Source organism: Arachis hypogaea, chromosome 3 (assembly GCF_003086295.3).
Source record: "Arachis hypogaea cultivar Tifrunner chromosome 3, arahy.Tifrunner.gnm2.J5K5, whole genome shotgun sequence".
Taxonomy (NCBI): domain Eukaryota; kingdom Viridiplantae; phylum Streptophyta; class Magnoliopsida; order Fabales; family Fabaceae; genus Arachis; species Arachis hypogaea.
Window position 1 is genome coordinate 47,320,497 of NC_092038.1, and position 23,335 is coordinate 47,343,831.

Here is a 23,335-nt window from a genome sequence, read left to right on the forward strand (position 1 = left end):
CCCATATGGGGCCACGTGGCGGGCACAATCGATAGGATTCCCTTTATGATAGCATAGTTGATTCTTCAACCTGAAGTGCTTGCTGATGGGACAGCCTCCGTCTCGGGGCCTCTCGTAGGATCCCCACATTACAAGAAAAATATTGAGTACCGCCAGATTCATCAAATAAATCCTCTGGTAATAAAGTTATCATCGAATTTACCATCGTCCTAGAGTTGACGGTATAAATGTCGCCGAAAACTGCTTACTGGTAGATTTTTTTTCGTCCGACTTTAAGTATCGGTGGATTTTTCATCGGTATTGTCAATGGATTTGTTGAGGCTGAGTTGATGATTACCATCGGATTAATCCGACGATAACTTTGGCGCCATTTCACGTGTTTAGGGGCCAAGTTATCGTCCTACGGTAATATTTTTTATTTTTTATTTTTTTGGTATAGTTAAGCCTTAATTAGTAGTCAAATTAAAACTCTTGTTAAAAATAATTGTTAACAGAAATCTAAAATTAGTAGAAATTGACAAATTATTTTGTTAAAAATAAATGGTCTGAATATAATGAAATGTCACAAAAGTAGAATATTATAAAGTAGACAAACAAGAAAATGAAACCCCTACAGATCCCGATAATCATCGTCGTCGTCATGGTTCCCCTGCTGAGGTCGAAGAGTAGGTGCTAATGTCGGTGCCCCATCAGCAGTGTCGTCACTGGCTCCAGCACGCATCTGTTGGTTGTACTCTTCTATCTGCTCTCGCAACCGATCGAGCTACTCCGGCTTTTTCATCAGGTCCGAGTTGATGGCAACGGCTCCTCCTACGCATGCAAGAAGGTCGTTGTACCTCTGCTCAGACTACTTCACTTGCTGGTGAAGCTCCTATGTCAACTTTTGCACCTTCTCCCTCAAGTCAACAACTTCCTGAGGAACGGCAGGGTTGGTGACAGATGTAGAGGCAGAGGAAGCCGCCAACACAGAAGAGCGAAGGCCATTGGTGAAGAACGGCCCCAAATTGAAGTAGCAATTCTTGTGGGGCTTAAAGGCAGTCTCGCGCTAAATCCTATCAGGATCTACCACTAAGGTCTCGAAGCTGGTTTTGCTGTTCTCATTAGGCGGCTGAAATTGCTGGGTCGTGTCCTCCAACCTCTACGTGTAATCCTCTTGCGTCACACACGTTGTGATTAGGATAATAGTTAAATAATTTCCTTTAAACCAAATAAATTTGAAACTTAGGATTAATTTAAACTCACATAATGAGCCGCTAAATGCTCATCATCAAATCTATCCTTGTTGGCCTTTAAAGTATGAGTATACTTGAAGGTCTCCGCCAGTGTCGCCTCATGGTCCAACGACTTAGACTATAAATTAATATATCTAACCAATAAAAAATGAACAAATTAAACAACTAATTCAAGTAAGTACAAAAACATTAAATAATGACAAAATAACTAACCAGTCTGCTCTTTGTCTTCATGAAGGTCGCCGACCCACCCGTTTTTTTTACAATCCGAGAAAATCCCTGTTTGCGACGTTCGTCAGACGGTGATGTTTGAACCCCTCATCATGAGTAAAATAGGCTTCTAGATCCTTCATGATGGCTAAACGGATCCACAATGTTAGGTGGTCGCGCCCCTTACGAACGTCACTCATCATCTGCTGAAAATGTTTAGCTGCCCGGTGGTCGTAGATCTTCCTGATCATTAGATTATCCTCTACATCCCATATGAATTTCAACAGCACAAAGTGATTCACCAACATTATTTAGTCGAAATAAAATGCAGTTCAAAGATAGTTAATTAATTTAACATTACTGGGTTCTTACCACCCACTTCTGAAACCATAAATCTCAAGTCTCAATCGGGATCTGCATGTAGGTCGGCCATAGGTGGTCGTACATCGACTTAATGACGTCGAAGATCTTCTGTGTGCAAGCATTAGAATTTGGTGCAAGCTTAGCAAAGAAGAAACCTAACATTAACAAACACATAGAAACACATAAACTTAAGATTAACAAACATATGATTAAAAAATTGTACGTACTCACACCTGCATGTCATCGGGCCAAATCCTCAGCTGGATGACGGGCGGTGGTGGAGGGGCATCCTGCTGGGGGCACTAGAGGAATCACCCAACGCGGGCTCTGTCGTCGCTGGATCTGTAAAGGGCATAGTAGAAGGTGGCACGTAGTTCGGGTTTGGGACCATGATAAATTGCTGGTCCGCTAGACCCGGCTATAACGTCACAAGGGTCAACGGGGTAATCAAGATAGAGGACGATGACTGGGAAGTCTTTGGAGATTCGGTAGAAACCCGCACTTTACCATGACCACGTGACCCACTCGACCTACCTCTACTACCTGTCGTCATGTCTGCACAGCGAATATATTACCAACACTAATCAAAATACAATTAAATTCACCAAATCTAAACATTTTAATACACTTAATACAGTAAAAATATTAATAACATAATAAACACTAATAAATAATAACATAAGAAGAAACTCAAGAAATAACAAATAATTATAACAAATGTGAGAAAATGTATGAATAAAAAATAATCCAAAACACTTAAAATAAGAATTTTAAGGGAGAACCAATTCATGTCACAATTATCACAAATATTTATCAATCCTAAATATAATTCTAAGACTTTCGGAAACATAATTTTAATTTTTCCATTTCACTCAAAATCTTATAAAATTTTGACAAAGTCTCCTTTAAAATTCGGATTTTTCCACCCCACAAGGGTTCTATCCAAACCAAATATCCATCCACCCCAATATACAAGGGTTGAAATTCTAATCCACCCAAAAAGAGGTTTTAATCATTTTTACTAATCAACTCAAATGCACATACAGTACATTTAATAGATATTCAAAGCAATCTAACTTTGTAAAATAAACAAACACTAAATCATATAGTTTATTTTAATTTCTTCATCATCAAACCAATTTTAATAACCAGAATAATCAACACAAATCTAACATAATCAAAACAAATCCTATTTTATAATAACTAATAACAAATAACAAATATGAATAAACCCTAAATTACCATATGATAACCAAAATGCAAATCCTACATTAAGTTAACTCTAAACCCTAAATTAGCATATAATAATCAAATCCTAAATTCCTAAATTAACATATAACTAATCCCTAAATTAACATGTAAATGAATTTTAAATTATAATTCATATAAAAGGGAGATGCATGGAACTTGACGGCAACGGAGGAAGACGCAGCGGCGGCGACGATGGTGCAGTGCAGTGCGGCGATGGGAAACTGATTAGTTTTCATGAGAGGGAGAGGCGCCGGTGAGGGCTAGAGTGGTGGTGGTGAGAGAGAAATAGAGAAAACGGGTTTTGAGAGAGAGAGAGAGAGGGAGAGGGAGAGGGAGAGGGAGAGGGAGAGAGAGAGAGAGAGAGAGAGAGAGAGAGAGAGTGCGCTCTCAATTTTAGAACTAATTATCATCGGATTTACCATATATCTCCTTGGTGTCAATGTGACTTTAGATTTTGTAGAGTTTTATGTGATTTGGTAATGTCCAAATTGAAGTACCCTTTTTCACTTCTACCTTTCTTCTATTTATGGATCACAAAGATAGATTTGCAAAGTGTTCTTCTCTTTCCATGATCTAGTTTCTTTCTATTTCTTAGGGCATGACATTTCCTTGAACATAAAGGATCTTAGCTTCAAAGTTTGATGTCCCACGTCTCCTCTTACCTTGGTCTTCAAGCTCCATTTTCTATAAAGTGCTTTTGGATGAGGCTTTCGTGCAATTTATTTTATTTCGATTTTTAGAAGTCACTGACTCGACTCCTCTAGGATAAGTCGAACCCTTGTGCTAACACTATGGTGCAACCCATGCTATGATACTTCGACCTACATTCTCTTGGAGCAACCCACATGCTATGACATTTCGACTTACATATTGTCAAAAGATCGTGGTCAAGCTATTTGAACTGTCAAAATTTTGTGCTAACACTAATAAATATAAATAAATGATTTTTTGACGTGGTACTACCTAATTGATGCATGTGTTTTACATTAAGAGTGTAATAAAATTAATTTTTTTTTATCTACAATCCTATTACACATCTAAGTATTTTTATCAATTAAGTCTAATCAAGTTAGCCAAAACTCAATAAAAATCATTCACACATGTGGGCAAAAATTACACACTTCATATAAAAAATTGCATCAGAATCTTTTTACCACGACATAAGACTTTCTTAACTTTGATATCAAATTTTTTTAACTGAGATTTCTCATGCACTTGATGTTGTATTTTTTTTTGCTCCTACTTATTCTTCTTCTTTCTTCTTGCAGAATTTGTATTTGAATTCATAAAATTATGTATTTTTTTCCTCAAAAGTTTGTGTTTATTGTCAGAAAGGATAAATCTAAAAAATAAATAAAAAGTTGCATAATTCCTATGTTATACTTTTTTCTTTTTTGTTTGATTTTTTTTATTCTTCTTAGAAGGTGAAATAAAAAGAATTACAAGAGTGCGAAACAAGAAGAATTATGAAATAAGAAGAAGAAGGATGAGGAGAAGTTGTTTGGAAAAAACATAAAACAGAAAAATAGTACCAAAGTTTCTTAATCGCAACATATGAATTTTTTAACTTTAATATTGAAATTTCCAAGGTTCTCAAAATTCGATTCGAACTGGTCGAACTGTGAACTGGTGAAAATAGCAGATCGGTCAAACGCCATAACCAGAGGATTGGAAAACCGTTCTGTCAAACTGAACCAGAATGCGGCCGGTTTTCAGAATTTTGCCCAAAGCGTCACCGTTTGGTTTAGAGAAACCCTAACCAAAAGTCCACAACGCACAACACCCTCGTCCTTGTGCCTTCGTCTCTCTCGCTCAGCCACACACACAGTCACTCACTCCTTTTCCTTTCTCTCATCTTAAGCTACTCCCTCACTCGCTCACTTCCATCCAGCCATCGTGCTGTCACCGCCGCCGTCGCAAGTTCTGAAAGCTGCCTTCCCCACTACCATCGTCTCCGCCACTGTTCAAACTTCGAAACCACCATCGCTACTGCAACTGCTCTCACCTTGTGCCTCTACCATGCATCCACTGTCCTGTCGTGCCGTCATCTCCCGCCACTGTTCGAACTTCGAAGCCATCGTCGCTACTGCAACTTATCTCGCCTCATGCCTCCATTGCACAACCACTCTGCCGCTGGTGCCAGCTCTGTTCCACCACACTCCATCCCTTCCCTCGTGCTCCCTGTCCTAGGGCTGCACATGGATCGGATAATATCCGCATATCCGCGGTAATTATCCACATCCGATCCAAATTTTATGGATATTATCCGATTTGCAGAGCCATCGGATCAGATCAGATCAGATCCGTACTATGGTTGGATTGGATTGCGTATTTGGCAGTGATATCCGCGAATTCGATCCGCAAATCTGCATATCCGTACATCTCACATAAATAGCATAGTTTAAGAAAGTAAACCCTAATGTGATATGAATTTTAGTGTGTTATTTTATGAATTTTATGATATCTTGTTTTTAATTTTTTATGTTGTACTTCAACTTAGAATAATTAAACTTAAATCTTATGTTATTATTTTGTTTTTGTTATTCAAGAGAACTTGTATTGATAATATTTTAGAAGTAAATAGGCTTAAACAGGTGAAAATGAACTTTTTGGATATTTTTTTTGTAAAAAACAGCCAAACAGAATCTTAAAATAGTTTTTTTTTTTTAATTATGCGGATATACCCAATATCCGATTCGATTCGATCCGCATTCCAGCCTGAAAAAATGTGGATATCATATCCGATCCAATCCGATGAGTGTAGTGCGGATCGGATAGAATTTTAGGCTATATCCAATCCGATCAGATCTGTGTGCAGTCCTACCTGTCCCCTTCTGTGCTCAGTTTGCTCTCTCTAAAGTTTTTTTTATTTTTATTTTTAACTGTTAATTGTTGTTTTAGTTTTTTAGTTAATATGTGTTTTTTCATTATTGTGGTTTAGGATTGAGGATAATATCGAATATTGATTCTGAATTTCTGATATTGAATATTGATTTCTAAATTTCTTAATTGATTGATTTGATTATGATATTTTTATCAGAACCTTGCTATTGTTAATTTTTTTATTGTGTAATTATCTATGTTGAGATTACTGAGTTATCGTAAGCTTGTGATATTATTATTGGATTGTATTGTTATTGAATTGCTGCTAATATTTAGGTGTGGATGAGAGTATCAACTAAAAAATACTTAGGGATAATAATGCAGAGAATAATTTGGTTTCGAATCCTATTACTTTGAATGAAGCTTCTCTTCCTCCTAAATGTAACGATAATCAATCACAAACTTTTAATATTCGGGAAAAAACTGGATGACAAACTTGGATGTTGGCATTTTATGTTTGGTTACTTTTTTTGTTATTTGATTTTTGAGTTTGTATTTGAATGAGATTATAATATTATGGTTTATGTAGTACTTTTAATTTGGATGATATTTTCAAATTTATATTAGACTATAATTATGTTTTAGTATGTTTATTTATATTTTATTATACAACGATTTTTTTATTGAACTACAGTTGAATCAGTGAACTAATAGCTAGAGCAGTTCGATGATCGGTTCAGTTTTTAGAACCGTAAAAATTTTTTAACTATGACATAAAAAAATTTTTAACCAAAAATTTTTAAGATTTTAGACTTGACACAACAATTTCTTGACAATAGCTTTTTTTGCTGCTTCTTATTCTTTTTTTTGATTTTTTGTTGTTCTTATTTATTCTTTTTGTTATGCAATTTTTTTCTCTTATTTTTGCTTGTTATTTTTTAAGATAATAATAATAATAAAAAAAACAAAGAAGAAGAGAAAAGAGAGAGAGAAAAAGATATAGAAGGAGAAGGAAGAAGAGGATGACACATGACATGTACGTGAAATTTAGTTATATACGTTTTCATTTTATTATTTTAATTTGGTTAAGTAAAAAGCTTAGATCGGTAGCTTTTTTGTTTTATCTCTATTAATTAAATGTAGCCTAGTTATTAAAATTGGACCGAATTGGCCGGTTTGACCGAAAAATCGGTAAACCAGACTTAATACAAGTCTAGTCCAAGGTTAAGACCGCTTAAGATAGAAAACCGACACAAATCGGTCAAATCCAGACCAAACCGCTTGGGTTGCAGTTGAAGGGAAACCTACGACGCGTCGATGCACCAGCGTTCCACCGTGCTCCATATCTTGCCAAGTGTCAAAGCTTGTGAATTTTGGAAAATTTTTTAAAATGGCCAACATGGGTTTTAAACGCTTTCACTCTAGTTCACTCTAGAATGCAACAAGGATGATTGTACCACCCAGCTACAGTGCTTCTTACTAATCTATGTACAAATTAAATATATATAGCAATCTTTTATTTTATTTATATTCGATTTATTTTAATTATAAAGTCACTTATTTTTAAATTAATTATATTTTATTTAACTATAAATATTATTAAATATATACAAATTAAAAAGATAAATAAAAAAATTTATTAATCACAATTTTTTTTTCTTGATTATATGATATCTATTAATATCATTTTTTAATAAATTATATAATAATAGGTAAAGACTCACATGCAGTTGTTTTCATATGAAGTTAATAGTTGAAAATCGTTAGATGATATTTAGTCAAACTTGTCAAATCATCTAACGAACGATTCTTAAATATCATTTTCACATGAAAACAACTGTACGTGAGTTTTTACTTATAATAACATAATAATAAAATAAATATAAACTAATTAATAAAGTATTAAAATTTGAAAATGATAATTATTTTTATAAAACCAAAATAAAATTATTTATAATAAAAAATAAATAAATTTTATATAATCATTTAATTATATCGAGTTAATCGGTTCGATTAGCAATCTTCTGGTTAAACTAATAACTCAGTGATCCAATAACCTAACCGATTCGATTTTCGGTTCGATTCTTATAACTATGAAATGTAGATAGCTTTTCTTGGTATTGTGTTGGTCTTAGGGTTTTTTCTGGATGGGGTGTTGGTACAGAAGAGTCTAACTCCAAAAATAAATCGGCTATGTAGGCCCAATATCTTCTTCAAAATTCATATAAATTCCATCCGACTTCAGGCCCAACACTCTCCTTTGGTTAATTTCAGTTCACTGTGTCTCAGCTAAGTGCAAAGCATTCTGGAGTGAATAGTGCAGCACTGCAGCCATAAACAGGAAAAGTGGAAAACAGCGAGAGCAGAGGACCATGGTAACAATTGCTGCAGCCAACGCCACCAAGAGAATAGAGACCTACGAGGAGTTCGCAAAAGTACACGCCATACTCCTCGCTGCTTCGGGCTTGCCCGAGTCCCTCCACCGCCGCCTCTTCCAGAAGCTCTCCGCCGAGTGCTTCGACGGCGGTAACTACTTCCAGATCGAGCCATGCGAGGAAGGCCGCCAGAGGCTCCTCGTCCTCACCGCGGAATCCATGGCAAAGCACTCCGACGTCTTCCTCGTCGACCATGCTTGGACCTTCAGACTCACCGATGCTTACAAGCAGGTACTTCGAAATCTCTCTCTCTCTCTCTCTAGGGTTTCTTTCTCTCTCTGTAAACTTTATAATTTATGCTTGGAGCATGTTTCGGTAACACATGAAAAAAAACACAGGTGTTTTAAGCTTTTAGCAATGAAATGCTTATGATGATTGGTAAGCTGTTGAAACTATATTATAATCAAATGTTAATAATTTTAGACTAGAAAAAATAGCCTTATTGACATTGTAACTGTTATTTCTTGATTTTAGTTTATTTTGCTTTTTATTTTAATTTAACTTTTTTGTTCTGTTTTGTGTGTAGCTGCATGAGGTTCCGGGATTGGCGGAGAGGATGGGGGCGTTGATGTGTGTGGATATTAATTTGAATGCAGAGGGAGAAGATGATGGAGCTTTGAGTGATACACGTGGCAGTGTTACAGAGGTTCTGGAGAGTGAGGTTCGAGAAGCAAAAGAGAAAAGTGATGGTAAGTTGAGGTGGTTGGAGCTCGAGGGGCTTGATATAAATGATGAGATGCTCTTGTCTCTCGAATTACCAACTGGATTTCCGGTGCGTATTTTTAATCATTCTTGCCATGTGTTTAGTTTTCATGGAATGATTGTGTGATGAAGACGTAGTAGATAGTGATGCTTGCTAAGCAACTTAGGAATGTTATATTGGTTATGTTTGTTTCTGAATTCTGGAATAGAGAAGAACTCAATTTGGGGGGAACAAATGAAGCATACTGCAAATGTTACGAATTGAAATAAGCACTGTATGCACAACTTGGTCCTCTAATCTACATGCGTTCTCTCAAATACTTATGAATATCTTAATATGACAGTGACAATGAATCTTAAGGAAGCATAGAAGACATGCTTATTAGATGATTTATTTGTTAAGTCACCACCTTTTAAACTATTAAAATCTCAGAAAGTCATAGTAATTAATTTGGAACCTTTTTTATAAGTTTTTAATTTAAAAATAATAAAAATAAATCAATTAACTTTTATAATTTTTGAAATTTCATTTGTTATTTGTGCACGTTTTAATTCAAGTATTTCGTAATCTATGATAAAAGAGCATTTGTGTGTGTTGAAAATTTCTCAAGTAGTTACCACTAACATAAGAAAAGGTACACATATAACTCCAAGTCTTCACCACATTTTGTAAGGGTGTGGGATGAGAACTTAATTTTTGTCTGTCAATAAATTTGAAAAGAAAATTGGATAACCTACTGAGTGGGATAAGACTTGATTTGTTGTTGAAGGAAAATTAGATACCAAAAAGGTTATCTTGTTTATTATTTCATGGATTCATTGATAATAGATCATTTATATTGCAGATATGTAAAAATGATAGAGTAGAAATGTGGCCAAGAAAAGTGAATAAAGACGGTTAGTTAAAGACTCAACGTGGCCTATGGCATGCATCATGCAGTGTTTAGTATCATGTATTGGTCGTTCGATTTATTGCATTGTCGACTTATTCTGTTTTTCTGCTCATTGTTTTGGCTATTATCAGATTTGTTTTTCAAAGTAAAATCAATCTGTGTTTTCATTTTGGAATTTGAATACTCATGCACTACCTTCCCCTTTCGTTTTTCAGGATTTAGTGGCCCTTAGCCTGCTTGGAAACAAGCTCAATAGAGTGGAAACAATTGTTCAGGAAGTTAGCAAGTTTAAACAACTTAAAGGACTCTGGCTGAACAATAACCCGGTTCTAGAAAAAGGGTAAGTTTTTGTATATTGTAAACATTGCTTCTAACCGCATACACCTTTTCATGTGGTCACCTTTTATTTCTAAAGAGAAATAAATTACTTTGCTTTCTCAGTGATAGTGAACTTGTGGATGCACTTCTTAAGGAGTTGCCAGAACTGGAAATTTATAATTCAACTTTCACAAGCAATTTTGGGGAATGGGCCTTGGGGTTCTGTGCAGGGATATATGAAAAGGATAACCCAGGAAATGTTGATCAGGCTAGTACTCCGTTGCAGAGTGTGTCAACTCTTGATCTTTCAAATAGAAATATTCACAGTTTAATCAACAAGGTTAGGCTGTTCTTATGCTTCTTTTTTATATATTCTATAATTTTTTAAAATATCTTCCCGTTATTTCTCAAAAAGGCTAGTAGAAGACTTGAACGTGTCACTAAAATATGGTAAACAAAATAAAATCAATAAAAGTCAACATGCATGTCATACGTAATCATTATTCCAGAAGTCCTTTTGTGAACTTCATCTGACTTAAAATTATGTTATGGTTTTGCCTTTTGGTTAGGCATTTACACCCAATTGTTTGCCATCTCTTTCATGCCTGAATATTCGTGGAAATCCATTGGAGCAAAACTCAATTGGTGGCTTATTAGATCTATTAAGGACATTCCCTTCATTGTGTTCTTTGGAGGTACTTTATATTTATGCTATCACCTTTTCCTTTTTAATCCTCAAGCTTCCTTTTTTATATACTTTAATCTATATTGCCATATTATGGTCACCGATGTTTTGGCCTTTTGGAATTTGACCAATTTTTAGGTGGATATTCCTGGTCCACTTGGAGGAAGTGCCGTTGAAATCCTGGAATCACTTCCTAACATTTCCCAGCTAAATGGCATCAGTGCATCAAAAATATGGGAAACTGGAAAGCATGTTATAGATTCAGTGCTTCTTCCTCGTCTTCCGGAGTGGACTGCTGATGACCCTCTTGCTGATCGTATTGTAAATGCAATGTGGCAATATCTAATGACATATAGACTTGCTAATGAAGAAAAATTAGATGAGACTTCTGTTTGGTACGGCCTATGTTTTGATTTATATGTTGATATTTTGCTGTTCAAATGGTTGGATTTAGTGTTTCTTGAATATTGAATGATTAGTTCACTCTCCCAATGATACACAAATTATGTTTGGAAGAGAGACTGAGAGACAGAAACTAAATTAAGTCTCTAATTGTGTTTGCTGTAAAATGTGCAAGACTGAGTTATGTTTCAGTATTATATTTGGTTTAAAATAAATATGGAGATTGAGAAGTAGATTTGGAATTGGAAAAGTTAGATGAGAGTATTTTTGGAAAGAAATGTTATTAAAGTTTTAGTTCTTATCTCTAGAAATTTTAGTCCCATGTGTTCCCATTTTCTGGAGGTACTAAAGGTAGCGTTTGTTTTGAGGTATTGATACAGAGACTGGGAGACTGAGACTCAGTATCATGTTTGTTGGTTTAGAGACTAGTACTAAATTTTCTGTCTTTATCCCCAAAATTTCATTATCTCAATACCTCCAAAAAGTAGGGACACAAGGGACTAAAATTTTTAGAGATGGAGACTGAAATTTTAATAACATTTTATACCTAAAATACCCTCATTTCAATTATTAATTCCAATTTTACCCTTTGTGCAAATTAAATAAGAGTTTCATTCTTTTTTCAATTTCTGTCTCCCACTTTGCACCAAACAGAATACTGAGATTTATTTTAATCTCTGTTTCTCAATCTCAGTCTTTCCGTCTCTATCTCTCTACCAAATGCTACCAAAGGGACTAAAATTTTGTGTCTCAGTACTGAAATTTTAGTTCCAGTCTTTGATCACCAAACACAACACTCAGTCCCAATCCCCCAGTCTCCCCAGTCTGTGGAAACAAACGCAGCCTAAAATTACTAACCCTTGTTTTGAGTCCTTCTTAGGTATGTGATGGATGAACTGGGTTCGGCTTTGCGGCATAGTGATGAACCAAATTTCAGAGTGGCACCTTTTCTTTTCATGCCTGATGGTACTTTGGCATCAGCTGTGAGGTTAGCCTTGATATTTTTCAATTTCAAATTTGTGATTTAGTGTAGAAGCCATTATTTTGATGTTCTATGATGGCTTACTATATAATTATACTTTATATAGTGTATAACATCTTTTTATTGAAATTTCATGATAAAAGTTTATCTCCCCAGTTCTTGCTCACTCAGTCATTTATGTGTTCTGATTTCATTACTAGTATATCTCATGTAAGAGATTTCTATATATGAAAATGCTATTATCCTCCTTTTTTATGAACTACTTGTAGTTTGTAATAGGTTAAAAGTTGTCATTATACAAGTTGTAACTTTACCATTTGCCCAGCTTTTCTATTCTGTGGCCAACACAGAACGTTATAAAAGGTGATGAATGCACTCGTGATTTTCTACTTGGTATTGGGGAGGATAGACAACGTTCTGCCAGACTTACTGCCTGGTTCCACACACCAGAGAACTATTTTGTCCAAGTATTTCTTCTATTGCTAAAATAGATTATGATTTTATATATGGTAAAAAATCTATCAGTGGTTTGAAGCTAATCAATTTCACACTTTCAGGAGTATGAGAAGCACAATCAGAAATTGCAATCCAGAAGCTTAACATTACCCAAGGTGCAGTCTTCTGAGACTAGAAGCATTCGTCATCATGATGGTCGTGCTTTACGTGTCTACACAGATATACCGCACGTGGAGGAAAACTTGACACATCCTGATTTTGTAATCAGTAAGTTTAATGCTTGTACTTAATTCTGTTCTTAGTTCATAATTAATAACTAATTATTTGTCAAAAAAATTAATAACTAATTAATAGATAATCGTACAAGTACTGAATATATTTCACATGGAGTCTAAATTGAAATTTTCTTCTGTTACTTGACTTGAACCTTTCCTCTATTAGAGGAGAATGCTGACTTTTGGTTTTGAAAAGGTTCACCTCAGTTTGATTCAATGGTTTCACTCATGTAAATATGCTTTGTGGAACTGGACCTCACTTTCTCTTATGTTTTGGCCTACAGCAAAGGAACCAAAAGATGCAGATATAATATGGACAAGTGAGCAGGTAGATGAAGAGATGAAGAAAGCTACAGGAATAACAGATCATCAATACATCAACCAATTTCCATTTGAGGCATGTCTTGTAATGAAACATCATTTGGCAGAGACAATTCAGAAGGTGACAATAGTTAAATCCTTGTGGCGATTCTGATGAGATTTTTCTGGAATGTGTACTATACTTATGCTTCCTTGGATGCATAATTACTTTATCTTTGCTTGATAATAAATCCTTTCTCTTTTTGGGGTGGGGATACTTGCCTCAGGCACATGGATCTCCTCAATGGCTGCAGCCTACTTATAACCTTGAAACACATCTGTCTCAACTTATTGGTGACTATCACGTACGCAAAAGAAAAGGACTAGACAACCTTTGGATCTTAAAACCTTGGAACATGGCCCGAACTATTGATACAACTGTAACTGATAACTTACCTTCGATTATCCGGCTCATGGAAACAGGTCCAAAGATTTGCCAGAAGTATATTGAAGAACCTGCTTTGTTCCAGGGGAAAAAGTTTGATCTCCGTTACATCGTATTGGTCCGGAGCATGAATCCTTTGGAGATATTCCTGTCAGATTGTTTCTGGGTATGTCAGTGCTTTTTTTAGGTTCCAACTAAAACGTACTATGGAATTTAAAGAACTTGTTTTCAACTTCTCTCTGTTTTATTTGCTCTCAATGATTCTAATGGCAATGGATTTTATCTTGTGATTTCAGGTTAGGATAGCCAATAATAAATATTCTCTGGACAGAAGTAGTTTTTTTGAGTATGAAACTCACTTCACCGTTATGGTATGTCTCAAGTGCTATTTTCTTCAGTCACTAGATCTTCAGTCATTGCCCTCCTTTACTCGAGAAGTTTTAACATTCTCACTACGTGCTATACGGATTTCAGAATTATCGTGGAAGAATAAATTTCAAGAATACTAAAGATTTTGCGAGGGAATTTGAGGAAGAGCATCAAGGTAATTGAGAAAACTGCCGGATTCTGGACTTAATGATCAAACTTTTTTAAAGTTTGAATATGAATAGTTCTTTGACACACCTCTGTACCCTTTTTTTCCTTCAGTTAAATGGTCAGATATACATACTCGAGTAAGAAACATGATTCTATCTGTATTCGAGTCGGCTGCTGTTGTACATCCAGAGATGCATAGTACAAAATCAAGGGCCATTTATGGTGTAGATGTCATGTTGGACAGATATTTCCAACCAAAGATACTTGAGGTTTGTAACTGAAAACTATGGTAAACTAAAATTCCAAGGAGGCAAGGAGTTTCATATTTCATAGTTCATACGCTCCTCAGGATGCATTCCCCCGCAATTATGGAATTATATGTAAAATAATGGTATTTTTCTTTTTATGCAGGTGACATACTGTCCGGACTGTACTCGAGCATGCAAATACGACATGGAGATTGTGGTAGGAGACGGAGGTGTTGCCAAGGGGTGTGATTTTTTCAACAATGTGTTTAGGTGTCTCTTTTTGAATGAGATTTCACAGGTTAGCCCGTTGTATTACAAGCATAATTAGGAACGAAGGATTTTAATTATAGCCGCATGGGTCAAAGTTTCTTGGATTTCGGTGTTTGTGTAGTCAAGGATTGTTGCACAAGCTAAAATACGGTTTCAACGAGCTTGTGTCATCGAGGATTGTCATGTGTGTTGTAGTTAGCTGGTGTGGTTGTTGCACCGAGAACATCCAAGCGTTTGTGTTGTCAAGGATTGGCAGGTATGGTGGTCGCAAGTCGCAATGAGGATATCCAAGGGAATGTTTCGTTGAGGATTGTTGTGCGTTCCTTTGAAAATTAATTTGACTTTTTTTAAACAATCCCACTAGGTAACCGACCGGAGTCTAGCCAACAAGTGTTTTTAAATTGCACTCCTGCTCCGTATCCGAATAACTCGCACTCAACGACATATCTCGGAATCAACTTTCAAATATTCAAAACCCCACCTAATAAAATAATCGTTTCTAGAACCTCTATAGCGCTCACACATATCTTGGCTACTACGCACGAAGGTCGAGCATCACTAAGTTGATTGCGCAAATCTCGGCCATGGCATAAGTAGGGTCGGTTATAGCCATGCAACGATAAATAGACGACAATCATAGCTAGAGGCAGATCGAATAACACCACTTTCAAGAGATAGCTTTATAAAATATTCTTCTATATTAAAGAACTAAATTGAACATCGAAGTCTTTTAAGGTCTGGTGCACGGGTGAAGCTTGTAACTGATACCAAGATCTTGAAGTTGAAGGCCTTCCTGGCGTTGTCCAGTTATACCTCGGAGAAAGGTTGGGACTGATTTAGACATAACCTCACATCTTACCACTTTTTTTAGGTGTTCTTTTTTCCTTGCAGGATTTTGAGTCATGGCAGACAACTCCGCAGCTCCACAACCACCTCCAACTCATGCCAAGCTTCTGGCCATGAATGCTTCCCTACAGGCGGAGGTTCAGAGAATGACCGAGCTTTTGGCAGCTAAACAAAGTAACGATAAGAAGGGTGACTGCAAAAATGTCAACAATGGCAACCCTAATGAAGAACACCACTCCGAATCAAACATGAAGATAGGGGGAACGCCTCAAAACGAAAAGGCGGAGGACAATTCCCTTTTCTGAAGAAATAAGGAAATTTTGAAATGTCAAAAAATTTTACGCTTCCCGAAACATTGACACCCTATAAAGGGATTGGAGACCCTAAAGTGCATGTTGCTAAGTTTAAATCTATGATGTTTCTTAACAGTGCTTCTGAACCTATCTTTTGTTGATCGTTTCCCACTTTTTTGGACAGAGCTACTTTATTTTGATTTTCAAATTTGCCTGTAGATTCAATCTCAAGTTTCGACGAGTTTGTTGATCTCTTTGTGAACAACTTAGCAGCATCCAAAATTTATGTGCGAGACTCGGACTACCTTAGTACGATTAAGCAATGATGACATGAAAGCTTAAAGGACTATATGACTAGGTTTGCAACAGCGGCATTGGAAATCCCATACCTCAATCTAGAAGTTCACTTGCATGCTCTAAAAAGTGGGCTTCGTCCTGTAAAATTCCAAGAAGCAATAGCAATAGCAAAACCAAAAACACTGGACGAATTCAGAGATAAGGCAACGGGTCAAATTGAGATTGAAGAATTAAGAGATGCCAAGAGGATGGAGAAACCATTACCTCGCAGGGACGATGACAAGTAAAGAAAGTCAAGCAATACCCGAGACGGCAAGAAACTGTTCAAATTGACACCAAAATTTGACTCCTATACACAATTCAACACAAAGATGGAAGACATAATAAAGGAAATCTTGCACGCCAAAATCATCAAACCTCCCAGCAGAGCTGGAACGTAGCAAGATCAAAACTACGTGGACAAAAGTAAATATTGTGCATTTCATCAAAAGTTTGGACATACGATCGACGAGTGTGTGGTAGCAAGGGATCTTTTGGAACGATTGGCATGACAGAGATTATTAGATAAGTACGTCAATGGCCGAATACAGAGGGACGCGGTGAGCCTCCCGACATCCGAGGATCACTCGAACTCAGCAACGACTGCAAAAGACAATGCAAGGTGGTCCAATCCAAATCCTCCTCCCCCGATAAGAAAAGTCATAAACTACATCTCGGGGGGATTTGCATGCGGAGGAATCACAAGTTCGGCAAGGAAGAGAAGCTACAGGACCATGCTAACCCTCACGGGAGAAGAAGTAGGACCTCACGACCCAGCCCACTCGGTACCGAATATCACTTCTAATGATTCCGATTTCCGATCCAAAAGCCAGAACCTAGACGACCTCGTGGTAATATCTATGACTATAGGAGAGGCCACAGTTTGGAAAGTGCTGATGGATCCTGGAAGCAAAGCCGACGTGCTATTCTCGTCAACTTTTCAGAAAATGCAACTAAACAAGAACACTATGTAGCCTCATCTGGAGAATTAGTCGGCTTCTCTGGGAAAAGAGTCCCAATAGCATGTTATGTATGGTTAAGGTTAAGGACAACTTTGGGGGAATATCCCCATTCGAAAACCTTAGATATCCAATATCTAGTGGTTGATTGTGTCATCCTTTATAACATTATATTAGGGTGACCATCTTTAAACTCTTTCGGTGCTATTGTTTCTATCATTCATCAATGTGTTGAGTTCCATGTGTAGGGAAATGTCATCGCAACAGTACATTCCGACCGCAAGGAAGTAAGACAATGTTATAATGCAAGATTAAAGGCCTTGCAATCAACCCGAATCCAATCCAGCGTATCAACTTGGTATAAAACTCCGACCAACACCTACCGACGAACCTCGCAAGGTAAACCTAACTGACAAAGAGTCACAATGTACTAACATTGGTTATGCTCTGTCTGCAGGTGAAACAAAAAAGACTTATTGCTCTCTTCGAGCAAACGCTGACCTGTTTGTATGGACTCCTGTGGACATGCCTGGGATAGATCCAAATATCATGCGTCATAGGCTTGCCCTAGATCCAAAGGCAAGACTAATACGCCAGAAGAAGCGTAACCTCGGAAATGAAAGAAACGAAGCAGCAATACAAGAAACTCACAAGCTACTAAGTGTCGGTTTTATCAGAGAAATTCGGTTCACATCATGGTTGGAAAATGTGGTTATGGTGAAAAAGAACTCAGGCAAGTGGCGAATGTGTGTAGACTTCACCAATGTGAATGATAAACCCCATTTTTAGGGTTTATCTTGTGCTTAATTTAGGGAATTTCACCAACTTTTCTCACATTTATTCAATGAAATAGCATGGTTTCGTGACTTTCTCATAATTTGTTCTTACGTGTGAAAACATGCTTTTTAGGCCTTTAATTTGCTAATTTTAATTCACTTTTAATTTCACTAGATGCCTTGATGTGTTTGTTAGTGAATTCAGGTTGAAAAGGCTAGGAATGGATCAAAGGAGTGAAGAGAAAAGCATGCAAAGTGGAGAATTCATAGAAAATCAAGGATTTGGAGTGCATACATTGACGCGCACACGTGACAGGCGCACACGCGTGGAGATGAGGTCGCCAGGCGACGTGTACGCATGACGTGACGCGTACGTGTGAGAATTAAAATGCCAAGCGACGCGTACGCGTGACCCATGCGTAGGCGTCACAGCTCGCACGTGACCTCATTAAAGTGAAAACGTTGGGGGCAATTTCTGAGCTTCCCAGGCCCAAATCCAACCGATTCCAGAGACTATTTTATGCAGAATTCAAGATGAATCAAGGGGAGAGCAATTAGTTGAGTTTTCCACCATGCTTTAGTTAGTTTCTAGAGAGAGAAGCTCTCTCTTCTCTCTAAAATTAGGTTAGGATTAGGTCAAATTGAATCTTAGATCTAGGTTTAAATTCTTTTTCTCATCTAATTTCCTTATGATTTCTTGTTCTTATACCTTTGTTCTTCTTAGTTCTCTTGTTAATTTTTCTTCTTATGCCTCTTTTATGTTTATGAACTATTGTTGGATTTGGCTTTCCTTTAATGCAATTTCATGTTTGATGTTCTTTTATTATTAATTTAAGTTGTTATTATTGTTCCCTTGCAATTGGTAGTTGTTAGATTTTATCTTTCCTTGCCATTTATTATGCTTTTCTTTTATACCTTCCAAGTGTTTGATAAAATGTTTGGAGGGATGTTAGAGTAGATTTTCTATTCTTGGCTTGGGATGGTAACTTGGGTGACCTTGAGTTGCTAATGTCCAAGTGGTCGATAATTGATGTCCATTGACACTAGCTTTCACTAAGTCAATTAGTGAGTGGCTAGGACTTATGGATTAGGATTGATAAAGCTCATTTGACTTTCCTTCACTTGTTAGAGGATGACTTAATGGGATTGATCCTAGCAATTATCATGTTGTGGTTAGTAACAAGGATAGAGATCCTTAATCATCAACCCTTGCCAGGACCTTTTTATCTTTTGAGTTTCCTTTACTTTCTTGTCATTTATATTTCTTGTCCCATTCAAAAACCCCCAAAAGATACAATCCGTAACCAATAATTGAGCACACTTCCCTGCAATTCCTTGAGAGACGATCCAAGATTTAAATACTTCAGTTATTTTTATTGGGGTTTGTACTTGTGACAAACAAATTAAATCTTGATTGAGGATTGTTTGTTGGTTTAGAACTATACTTGTAACGAGATTTCATTGAGAAATTCTTTACCGACATAAATCCTACATCAGTGAACAAAGCTTGTTTGAAGGACTCTTAACCATTGCCGAGCATAGATAAATTGGTTGATAACACATCCGAATTCAAAGTGCTCAGTTTTATGGACGCGTATTCAGGCTATAATCAAATCCTAATGCACCTTGAAGACCAGGACAAAACAACATTCATAACAGATCATGGCAATTTTTGCTACAAAATCATTCCCTTTGGCCTAAAAAATGCATGAGTAATATATCAAAGGTTGATGGACAAAGTTTTTCGAAAACAAATCGGACGAAACATGGAGATATACGTTGATGGCATGGTTGTCAAGTCAGAAAATGAATGGGACCATTACTCCGACCTTGAAGAAGTTCTCGGCCAGCTAAGGTAGTACAACATGAGATTGACCCTGAAAAGTGCGCCTTTGGATTTCAAGAGGGCAAATTACTCGGCTTCATGTTAACTTATAGGGGGATAGAAGCGAATCCGGAGAAATATCGAGCAATGATTGAAATGAAGTTGCCGAGCACCATAAAAGAAGTACAACAATTAACCGGACGACTGGCAGCTTTATCACGTTTCTTACCAGTGGCAGCAGCGAAGTCATGTAATTTCTTTAATAATCTACGAAAAAGTAATAGCTTCACATGGACAGATGCCTGCGAAAAAGAATTTTCCAACTTCAAAGGCATTCTCACCTCCCACCCAATACTACACAAACCCACGCATGGTAATCCACTTTACTTATACCTTTCAGTTTCTACTTATGCTAGTAGCTCTACCCTTGTAACAGAAACAGGAATGGAGCAGCATCCGGTCTATTTCCTCAGCAAAGTATTACAGGACGTAAAAACTCGATACCAACTATAGAGAAACTACTGTTTGTCCTGATCATCACATCACGACGGCTCTGTCATTAGTCCCAGAGCCATGAGATTATAGTTCGGACAAATCAACCGCAATGCCAAATACTAACACGGCCAGACTTGGCAGGTCGAATTATCAAATGGTCAATAAAATTATCTGAGTATGACATCTCATATCAAACAAGAGGAGCACTCAAGTCTCAAATGTTAGCCGACTTCATTGCTGAATTCACCACAACCGACGATGTTTTTCCCGTATGGAAGTTATATTCGACGAGGCTTCCAATGAAGACGGATGTGGAGCTAGAATTATTCTTAAAGACAATACGGGGGTATGTGTCGAGCAGTCCATCATGTTCCTGTTCAAAACAATCAATAACCAATTCGAGTATGAAGCCCTTTTAGCCGGTTTATGCTTGGCCAGGGACACAAACGTTCAGTACCTTAAGGTCTACTGTGATTCATTACTAGTCGTCTAACAAGTAAACGACAACTTCTAGGTAAGAGATCCCTTTTTAGAACAATATTTAAACATCGTTAAAAGCTTAATTCAAACTTTTCAATATTTTGAGATCACTCATATACATCGGGAAGCCAATAATAGGGCAGATATTTTATCCAAAATAGCTACCTCTAAGACCGTAGACACAACGCCGGCTTTATCGCAACTGACACTTGGTGAACCGAGCATATGTAGTATCCATTTTTTTCCTTGTCACACACATCAAATTAGAGGACACCTTACGTGGATTACTTGAAAACAGGAAAGATCTCAGCGTCGAAAGAAACCCAAAGTTGTTCAAGAAAAAGGCGAGCCATTTTACCTTAATTAGAGACAACCTATACAAAAGAGGATTCTCCATAGAACTGTTAAAATGTCTCGGAACCGAGGAATCCAACCTTGCAACGACAGAGGCACACGAAAGGATCTGTGGAACACACATTGGGGGACGCAGTCTAGCTTCAAAACTTCTATGTGCAGGCTATTTTTGGCCCTCATTCAAAAGCGACTACATGAAAAAAGTACAACACTGTGACAATTGCTAGAAATGTGCACGCACTAACAATTCACACTCCCGCCGAGCTGTGGCATACATCCGAGGTAGGATGGCCTTTTCACAGGTGGGGCTCGACATTGTCGGATCTTTTTCGGTATCCAGAGGTTAGGTAAAATTTTTACTAGCTAATATTGATTACTTTACAAAATGGATAGAGGCACAACTGCTAGCCAAAATAACCTCGGATAAGGTACGATGTTTCATATGAAAACTAATCATATGTAGATATGGGTTGCTGATGAGCGGATAATTTATACGCTTTTTAGCATTGTTTTTAGGTAGTTTTTAGTAAGTTCAAGCTACTTTTAGGGATGTTTTCATTAGTTTTTATGTTAAATTCACATTTCTGGACTTTACTATGAGTTTGTGTGTTTTTCTGTGATTTCAGATAATTTCTGGCTGAAATTGAGGGACTTGAGCAAAACTCTGAAAAAGGCTGACAAAAGGACTGCTGATGTTGTTGGAAACTGACCTCCCTGCACTCGAAATGGATTTTCTGGAGCTACAGAACTCCAATTGACGCGCTCTCAATGGCGTTGGAAAGTATACATCCAGAGCTTTCCAGCAATATATAATAGTCCACACTTTATTTGGAAATTGACGACGTAACTTGGCGTTGAACGCCAAGTACATGCTGCTGTCTGGAGTTAAACGCCAGAAACACGTCACAACCCGGAGTTGAACGCCCAAAACACGCTATAACTCGGCGTTCAACTCCAAGAGAAGCCTCAGCTCGTGGATAGATCAAGCTCAGCCCAAACATACACCAAGTGGGCCCCGGAAGTGGATTTATGCATCAATTACTTACTCATGTAAACCCTAGTAGCTAGTTTATTATAAATAGGACTTTTTACTAGTGTATTAGACATCTCTGGACGCCTATTCCTTAGACCATGGGGGCTGGCCATTCGGCCATGCCTGAACCTTTCACTTATGTATTTTCAACAGTGGAGTTTCTACACACCATAGATTAAGGGTGTGGAGCTCTGTTGTACCTCAAGTTTCAATACAATTACTATTACTTTTTATTCAATTCTCTTTTATTCTTATTCCAAGATATACGTTGCACCTCAACTTGATGAATGTGATGATCCGTGACACTCATCATCATTCTCACCTATGAACGCGCGTGATTGACAACCACTTCCGTTCTACTTTAGACCGGGCGCATATCTCTTAGATTCCCCAACAGAATCTCCGTGGTATAAGCTAGATAGATGGCGGCATTCATGAGGATCTGGAAAGTCTAAACCTTGTCTATGGTATTCCGAGTAGGATTCTGGGATTGAATGACTATGACGAGTTTCAAACTCTTGAGGGCTGGGCGTTAGTGACAGACGCAAAAGAATCAAGGGATTCTATTCCAACCTGATTGACCGACAGATGATTAGCCGTGCTGTGACAGAGCATATGACCATTTTCACTGAGAGGATGGGATGTAGCCATTGACAACGGTGATGCCCTACATACAGCTTGCCATGGAAAGGAGTAAGAAGGATTGGATGAATGTAATAAGAAAGTATAAATTCGAGAGGAGCACAGCATCTCCATACGCTTATCTAAAATTCCCACCATTAATTTACATAAGTATTTCTATCTTAGTTTATTTATCTTTATTTTCTATTTATTCCATTAATCAAATTTAAACCAATAATCCAATTATACTTGAATCCGCCTGACTGAGATTTACAAGGTGACCATAGCTTGCTTCATACCAACAATCTCTGTGGGATCGACCCTTACTCACGTAAGGTTTATTACTTGGACGACGCAGTACACTTACTGGTTAGTTGAACGGAGTTGTGGAAAGAAAGTGCTGAGTTAGTTTTTTGGCACATGCCAAAGAGCCATTATTGTTGATCACAATTTCGTCCACCAAGTTTTTGGCGCCGTTGCCGGGGATTGT

At 37.2% G+C, this 23,335-nt stretch overlaps 1 protein-coding gene across 1 annotated transcript; it reads left to right on the forward strand.

The window, feature by feature from the left end:
• Nucleotides 1-8,006: 8,006 nt before the first annotated feature.
• On the forward strand, nt 8,007-15,134 carry LOC112790509 (uncharacterized). The gene is made up of 15 exons (XM_025832948.3): nt 8,007-8,545; nt 8,841-9,086; nt 10,125-10,249; nt 10,351-10,567; nt 10,797-10,922; nt 11,051-11,307; nt 12,195-12,302; nt 12,622-12,763; nt 12,854-13,019; nt 13,312-13,469; nt 13,615-13,938; nt 14,069-14,143; nt 14,247-14,316; nt 14,421-14,578; nt 14,721-15,134. The coding sequence occupies exons 1-15, from the start codon at nt 8,252-8,254 to the stop codon at nt 14,883-14,885; spliced, it is 2,631 nt and encodes an 876-aa protein (XP_025688733.1). The 5' UTR covers nt 8,007-8,251; the 3' UTR covers nt 14,886-15,134.
• Nucleotides 15,135-23,335: the final 8,201 nt, after the last annotated feature.

Bases quoted from the DNA above. Each gene is read 5' to 3' on its own strand.
- LOC112790509 (XM_025832948.3), top strand. From the start codon at position 8,252: ATGGTAACAATTGCTGCAGCCAACGCCACCAAGAGAATAGAGACCTAC. The intron at 10,250-10,350 runs GTAAGTTTTTGT...TTGCTTTCTCAG, and splicing joins AACCCGGTTCTAGAAAAAGG to TGATAGTGAACTTGTGGATG. The intron at 14,144-14,246 runs GTATGTCTCAAG...TACGGATTTCAG, and splicing joins AAACTCACTTCACCGTTATG to AATTATCGTGGAAGAATAAA.